The sequence below is a fragment of the Notechis scutatus genome, chromosome 6 (assembly GCF_049901735.1).
Source record: "Notechis scutatus isolate UNSWTSFEM ecotype Mainland chromosome 6, rNotScu1.2, whole genome shotgun sequence".
Classification (NCBI taxonomy): Eukaryota; Metazoa; Chordata; class Lepidosauria; order Squamata; family Elapidae; genus Notechis; species Notechis scutatus.
Genome location: NC_142014.1, coordinates 79,990,189 through 79,998,612, shown reverse-complemented (window position 1 = coordinate 79,998,612; position 8,424 = coordinate 79,990,189). Strand labels below are relative to the sequence as shown.

Sequence of the window (8,424 nt, the reverse complement as noted above, 5' to 3'; positions counted from 1 at the left end):
TATTTTATTTCCCACATTGGGCCTTTGACTAACCAAATTCCTTATTCTTCATCTGAATACTATTTTTGAGCTTGTCCTTGTTCTGGGACAGGGGAATATAGGCTAGGAGGGGTTGCATTTAATGGCAGGTTGCTGGACAAAGTACATTGGCTGGGTGGAACACAAAATGCTGCCGTCACTGAGTTTTCATTAAGTTGCAAAAGTCCAATTTCTCATGTTCTTACAACAACTGCCAAAGTTTCTTTTTTCTTTTAATAAACTTTATTAGTCTTTTATATCTTTAAAACCCAAACAAAAATATACATATGATGACATTAACAGTGTGTGACACCTATCTCATATACTGTGCTTATTTACAGATATATACAATGTGTATGAACATAAACCTTTAATCTATACATGATTACAGGTGCACATGGAAGATGGCGACCAAGGCAGCTGCATAGTCACGCCGCTGTGAGCCCGTAGGAGAGAAAAGCACCAGTATCAACAGGAATATAAGTTACAAAAGTAACAAAATACATAGATACAGGAATAGAAGTAACAAAGTAACAAAATTCACAGATTAGGTCCTCGGGATCCACAAGTAGCAGCGTAAGGACTCGGACAAAGGCAGCCAGCCGATCTGGAATAAGAAGATCCTGCCAGGGTCCAGGAATCCCGTTCTGAGCAACCTTCCTTTGTCGGGTAAGGAGATCGAGAGATCTGCTGGAAAACGACGGGCAGCGAGAGAAGGAAAAAGACGGAGGAGACCCCGATACCGCTGCCGCCGCTTCGCCCGGTCCCCGCTTAAGCTGCCGTCTTCGACTCTTGTGACCGCCGCTTTCCTTTGTCGGGTAAGGAGATCGAGCGATCTGCTGAAAAACTTGAGGGAGACGACGGGCAGCGAGGAAGGAAAAGACGGAGGAGACGCCGCTGCCGCTGCTGCCGCTTCGCTCCGGTCCTCACTAAAGCTGCCGTCTCCGACTCTTGTGTCCGCCGCTGCAACTCGCCGTGAGCTCCCGGGGACTGGAGAGAGAAGGAAGAAAACCCAAGAAGCGCCGGCCGGGAGGATCGCTGGGTGAGAGCGCTCCAACTTTCTTTCCCAATTCGGTCTCCTGTTGTGGGTCGCTCCGGAGAGGTTTCCTTCTGGTTCTAAGTCCCCGTGTGAATCTAGAGAAAGGGCGATTCGATAGCCACGTTCTCCATCCCTTGAAGAAATTGAAGAGCTCCGAGGACAGTAATCCCTTCCTCACGATCTAAAAGCCCTTAAATAAGAGTGGAGGGGGTACGCCATTTTAACTAGGATGAGCCCCTCAGACAAAGAAGACTCCTAATACTACCTCATCACCTCAAAACTTACAACTTTTCTACCTCATCACATATACTAACGATTAGATAATCAATTTCTATAAAATATTTTATTAATGGTTTAATTGATTTATTGTTTTTTAACTGATTAGTGTGATTAGAGTGTTTAGTACAAATAGTATGATTACTGACTAGTTTAAAAGACCAAAATCCATGCAATTTAATTGAATAGTAAAATCTTTGATTTAGTGGATTTAAATGAACAGTGTGAGTATTGATTAGTGTAAATAATTGACTAGTGATTAGAGTAATTAATTGACCAGGCTGATTGTTGCTTAGAAATACTATCTGACTTGAGAGATTACTACAATAGATTGTTTGATATTGTTTGATGTAATACTGACTATATAGATTACCCTAAATTGTTCATTTAATTAATTCAATCAACGTACTATTTTACCAATATTACCATGCCAAAAAGAAAATCCTACCTCAAACCACAACTCAATGAGAAGACAATCCCCACCAATGAACTACAAGACTCCTGCACCAATGAACTTCAAGACTCCTGCACATGCCTTAAATGCTGCAAAAATCTAATAGATAATAAATACTCCATCAAATGTTCTCTGTGTAAAAATACACCCACCATGACTGCTTGGGATTACCTGAGCAAATGATTCGATACCTAGAATCATCCAATGAGTTTCCATATTTCTGCAAATTATGCATATCCAAACTAGATCTGTCTAAAAGAGATGATACCACCAAACCATCAAAACATCCCCAAACATTGAAACCATTGAAACATCCTCAACCATCGAAACCATTAAAACATCCCTCAACACCATATTAGCATCCCTGGACGCCGTAAAAGAAAGAATAACCAACCTTGAAAAAAAAGACACAACACAAAAACCTGAACATCAAATAGCCACAAACCACATCTCCACCCAACAACCACAATCCAATCCAAAACCCAATCCACAAATAAACGCAACCCAGACAAATATTGATATCCCAATCCTCATCAGAGAAGCTGTTGAGCGTGAACGGAAACGTCCAAACGCCATCTTATTTGGACTAGAAGACAGCATTGTCAATGATGACATCACAACTGTCCGAAACATCATCAGAGATTACCAAGCATCAACCATCTCCGGCGATGAAATACTTGACATTTCCCGCATTGACCGAGAGCTTAAAAATAGAGACGGCTCTGTGGCCCCACGCTTGTGCAGGATCATTTGCAAAAATGAATCAAGCAAACGTAAACTCATTTACACTATAAACTCACTCGCCAAAACCAACACCAACCACAAAAACCTCCGTTGCCGCCCTGACTTAACCATACAGCAACGTGCCCGCTCCCATGCACTCCGCATCGAACTCAAAACCCGTCTAGACAATGGAGAGAAGGACCTGTACATTGACTACCATGCTGACTGCATCAAAAGTAAGACACGCAACCCAATACCCAACTTTTACCCTCAACCACTACCCTACCTCAACCACCTACCACCACCCACCATCACCCAAAACTACCCACCACCCACCATCACCCAAGACTAGGCACGCACGCCCCCAACTACCTCAATCCCAACTACTGCCGGACTTAAATGCAAACTACTCAATGCAAGAAGCCTCGTGAATAAAATACCTGAATTTCTCATCCTCTTAAATATGGCTAACTTCGACATTATATTTGTCTGTGAAACATGGCTCAATGCATCTCTCCCGACTCCATTACCACAGTAAGAGACTATCATGTTTACCGATCAGATCGTGAAAATCGTCGAGGAGGTGGTGTTGCTATATTCTATAAAAAATCCTTACATCTAAAAAATATCCAAGTTACCCAGGAGCTTGCCCTTCCTGAAACCATCATCTGTGAACTATCCTTAAATATCACAATTCGATTCTTACTATGTTACAGAGCACCTGATTATGACATCGAACATGTAAACAAGCTAAATACACTACTAACATGGGCTACATCCTGCCCATACCCTTTTATCTTTCTTGGAGATTTCAATCTACCTCATATTGACTGGACCCTAAATAATTGTACAACTGAAATCATACACACAACCTTCTTCAATGCTATTACAAATCTAGGTCTTGAACAACTAGTAACCAACAACACTAGACTGAACAACTGCCTCGATCTCATCTTCTGCAATAGTTTGAATTTAATTTACCGAATACAAACCAAAGAACCCTTTTCCAGTAGTGATCACAATATGATTGACTTTTGCCTCAACATACGTCCACACAAAAATCACCACAACGATGTCATCCCTAGTTGTAACTTCAAAAAGGCAACTATGATCTTATAGATAACGATCTCTCATCCCTCGATTGGCAATCTCTATTCACTGGATGCAATACTGTTGAAGACCATTACAACATATTTTTACTTGAAGTCAAAAGAGTCATCAAACTATATGTTCCAACAACAACTCCAAAAACAAAACAAAAAGCAGATTACCCATATCAATAAGGAAACTTCAATCCAAAAAGAGATCACTCTGGCGGAAAAACAAATCTGGTCACGTTGCTAATTTCAAAAACCGATATAAAAATTTATGCCACCAGATAAAGACCGAATGCACCAATTACCACATTAAACAAGAGGAAAACCTTCTAAGCACCAATTCCACCCGTGCTTTTTACAATTTTGTAAACAACAAACTAAAAGACTCAAGGTCCATCCCTCCCTTGATAGGACCTGATGGTAAAGACTGCAGCGACGACACCATTAAAGCCAACATCTTTAACACATTCTTCGGCTCAGTGTTTGTAAACAGTAATGGATCATGCCCAATGTTTCCTAGCCGTACCACAGACAACAATAATGATCTAATACATATCGATTTTACAGTAGACAACGTTGAAAAAGCACTACGCAACCTAAAACCATCTCTATCTATTGGACCGGATGGAATATGTGCCTACTTCTTAAGAAAACTATCCGCTGCCATAGCCAAACCTCTAAGCATAATCTTTGAAAGATCTTTCAGAACCAGCTCCTTGCCCAACCTATGGTTACAAGCCACAGTCATTCCCATCTTCAAAAAGGGAGACCCAAGCCTAGTTGAAAATTACAGACCAATCTCCTTATGCTGCGTCACCTGTAAAGTCATGGAATCAATTATTAACCAATCCATCATCCTCCATTTAGAGACAAACAACCTACTCTCCAATAAACAATTTGGTTTCAGAAAAAACTATCCTGTAATCTGCAACTCTTACACTGCAAAAACATATGGACTACTCAACTCGACCAGGGCAAAGCAATAGACGCAATCTACATAGACTTCTGCAAAGCCTTTGATTCAGTGGTACACGACAAACTACTCCTAAAAATAAAATCTTATGGTATCTCTGGACAACTGAATAACTGGATAGAAGCATTCCTGTCAAACAGACAACAAATGGTCAAAATTGGGAACGCCCTATCAAATCCAGTACCTGTCAATAGTGGTGTTCCCCAAGGCAGTGTTCTAGGACCAACTCTCTTCATAATCTACATAAACGACCTTTGTGATCATATCAAGAGCAATTGCGTTCTCTTCGCTGATGATGTAAAGCTGTTCAATACCACAGACAATACTACTACCCTTCAAAAAGATCTAGACTATGTATCTGAATGGTCTAACATATGGCAACTCCAAATCTCAACAAATAAATGCTCTGTCTTACATATTGGTAAAAAAATCAGAAAATAAAATACAAGCTGAATAGTCAAGATCTTGTTGATGACCCAAGCTCTGTAAAGGACCTGGGAATACTCACCTCTAATGATCTAAGTGCTAGAGCTCACTGCAACTACATAGCCAAAAAGGCATTAAGAGTTGTTAACCTAATCCTACGTTGCTTTTTCTCTGGTAATATCTCACTACTAACCAGAGCATACAAAACATTTGCTAGACCAATACTCGAATACAGTTCATCAGTCTGGAATCCTTATCACGTATGTGATATTAACACAATTGAGAAAGTCCAGAAGTATTTCACAAGAAGAGTTCTCCACTCTTCTACCCGTTATAGAATACCTTACGCCACCAGACTCGAAATTCTAAAACTAGAAAACCTCGAATACGCCGTCTTCGGTCCGACTTAAGCATGGTATATAAAATCATACATTGCAATGTCCTACCTGTCAATGAATACTTCAGCTTTAACCATAACAACACAAGAGCACACAACAGATACAAACTCAAAGTAAACCGCACCAAACTTGATTGCAGGAAATACGACTTCAGCAATAGAGTGGTCAATGTCTGGAATACTCTACCTGACTCTGTAGTCTCTTCCCCAAACCCCAAAAACTTTAACCTTAGACTGTCTACTATTGACCTCACCCCTTTCCTAAGAGGTCTGTAGGGGGCGTGCATAAGCGCACCAACGTGCCTACCGTCCCTGTCCTATTGTTTCTCTTATTCTTTTATTTTTCTTATATGTACCCATTTCATGTATTCACAACTATGTATACACTTGTACTTATTATCTTGTAAACAATTGACAAATAAAATAAATAAAATAAATAAAAATAAATAAATGACTTATCATTAATTCTTTCATCATCCATCTGTCTTAATTCAATCCAATCATACCATTTCCCCCAAATTCTATAATACTCAGACTCTTCTTTCTCTCGTAACATCAGGGTTAACTTATCCATCTCAGCACACGCCATTATTTTTGGAGTGATCAATTCATCTCATGGTATACAATTGTGCTTCCAACATTGAGCACAGGCAATTCTAGCTGCCGTTAAGATGTGCAATATTATATATTTTATATTTTTCCCACATTTCCTTTTAAATATCCCCAACAAGAATAGTTTTGGTTCCAATTCTGTTTGTTCCTTAGGGATCTCTTGCAACCATTTTTTAATTTTAAGCCAGTACTTCTGGGCTTCTGAACGAGACCACCACATGTAATAAAAAGTACTCGCTTTCTTCTTGCACTTCCAACATGCCGGGTTCATGTTGGGATATATTTATTTATTTATTATTTTATTTATTTTGATTTGTCAATCGCTTACAAGATAATAGGTATAAGTAAAAACATAGTTATGAATACATGGATACATATAAGAAAAATAAAAGAAACTAGGACAGGGACGGTAGGCACGTTGGTGCGCTTATGCACGCCCCCTACAGACCTCTTAGGAAAGGGGTGAGGTCAATAGTAGACAGTCTAAGGTAAAAGTTTTTAGGGTTTGGGGAAGAAACCACAGAGTCAGGTAGAGTATTCCAGACTTTGACCACTCTGTTGCTGAAGTCGTATTTCCTGCAATCAAGTTTGGTGCTGTTTACCTTGAGTTTGTATCTATCGTTTGCTCTTGTGTTGTTATGATTGAAGCTGAAGTATTCATTGACGGGTAAGTCATTGCAATGTGTGATTTTATATACTATACTTAGATCGGACCGAAGGCAGCATAGTTCTAGGTGGTCTAGGTCTAGAATTTCAAGTCTGGTGGCATAAGGTATTCTGCAACGAGTAGAGGATATCTTTTCCAATCTCGCAGGGGCTAGATACCATCTATAAAACATCTTATAGATGTTCTCTTTATATGAGGCTGATTTTGTTAATTTATAATTTAGGTTCCAAATGCTCTCCCACTCTGTCAAATTTATAATATGTCCAATGTTTTGAGCCCAGGCTATCATACATCCCTTAACCACCTCTTTTTTTTCTTATGGAAATCTCTTGCAGGTGCCTTTTGAGAAAGCACTTCTACCCCAGTTCATATGTATAATTGTTAAAGACAAAAACACATGGCCTTCAGCAATACCTCCCTCAGGTGAATGCTATGCAATCTTCCACCACCTGAGAACCTTCTTCATGGCCCCCTTCACCTCCTTGTTGCGGAGGCTATAGATCAAAGGGTTCAGCATGGGGGTGATGATGCAAAACGATGTGGAGATCAAGGTGTCCACCTCTAAAGAGTAGCCAGCACTGGGCTGGTTGTAGTTCACAAAGCCATTCCCAAGAGAGACCAATACAACAGCAATGTGTGATGCGCAAGTAGAGAAGGCTTTGCGTCTTCCTGTGTTAGAACGAATCTTCAAAATAGAGATCAAAATTAAAAAATAGGACAGGATGATGAACAGGAAGGGACCGAGGCCCACAAAGATGCTGGTGATGTGATTGGTCAATTCAGTGACCCAAGTATCACTGCAGGACATTTTCAGTAATGGGGGGACATCACAAAAGATGTGAGGAATGTTGTTGTTTCCACAAAACTCCAACCTGGAGGCCACGACAATGTGGATGGCTGAGTCCAAGAAGCCCCAGAGCCAGTTGGCCAGAGATAGCTGGATGCACAACTCTCTCCTCATCAGGTGGGCATAGTGCAAAGGTTGGCAGATGGCAGCATAGCGGTCATAAGCCATGATGGCCAGCAGTGCCGGCTCACAGCCTGCAAAGACCATCAGGAAGAAGGCTTGTGCCAGGCATTGGTTGTAAGAAATGGTGTGATGTTGGCGTAGAAAGTTCACCAAGATCTTTGGCACCACCACAGAAGAAAGGCAAATATCCAAGCAGGAGAGCTGGCTGAGGAAGAAGTACATGGGGGTTTGAAGGCAGGAATCCAGGAGAACCAGGGTTATGATCATGAAGTTGCCCAGCAGGGTGACCAAATAGGCAGCCAGGAACACCAAGAAAAGTTGGACCTGGTGGCTCCGAACACTGGAGAATGGCATGAAGATCAATTCTGCCCTCTGTGTCTGGTTGTGGGAATCCATGAGGACTCCTATCTAACAAAGAGAAATTCAGTGGTGAGAAAAGTATGATTCTACCTTTAGGTAAGGACAACCAAATGCCCAGGTACAGAATAGGGGGTACCTGGCTCAATAGTAGTAACTGCGAGAAGGGTCTGGAGTCCTAGTGGACCATCCCTTAAATATGAGCCAGCCGTGTGCTGCAGCTGCCCAAAAAGCCAACACAGTTCTAGGCTGCATTAATAGAGGGATGGAATCAAGAAGACTTGAAGTGTTAGCAATGCTTTATAATGCCTTGGAAAGATTACACTTGATATACTACATCCAGTTTTGGTCACTACATTGTAGAAAAGATGTTGAGACCCTGGAAAGAGGGCAGGAAGGAGTAATAAAGATGATT

The 8,424-nt window shown here is 40.9% G+C and overlaps 1 protein-coding gene across 1 annotated transcript in view; it reads right to left on the bottom strand.

Annotated features, from left to right (window-relative positions):
* Nucleotides 1-8,048, bottom strand: part of LOC148130265 (olfactory receptor 5B12-like) — a 10,555-nt gene extending 2,507 nt beyond the window's left edge. The window contains exons 1-2 of the mRNA XM_087969077.1: nt 7,140-8,048; nt 5,910-5,968 (exon numbers count right to left, since the gene is read on the bottom strand). Of these exons, the coding sequence (XP_087825203.1) occupies nt 5,910-5,968; nt 7,140-8,048 (968 nt within the window). The remainder of the gene's footprint in view (nt 1-5,909; nt 5,969-7,139) is intronic.
* Nucleotides 8,049-8,424: the final 376 nt, after the last annotated feature.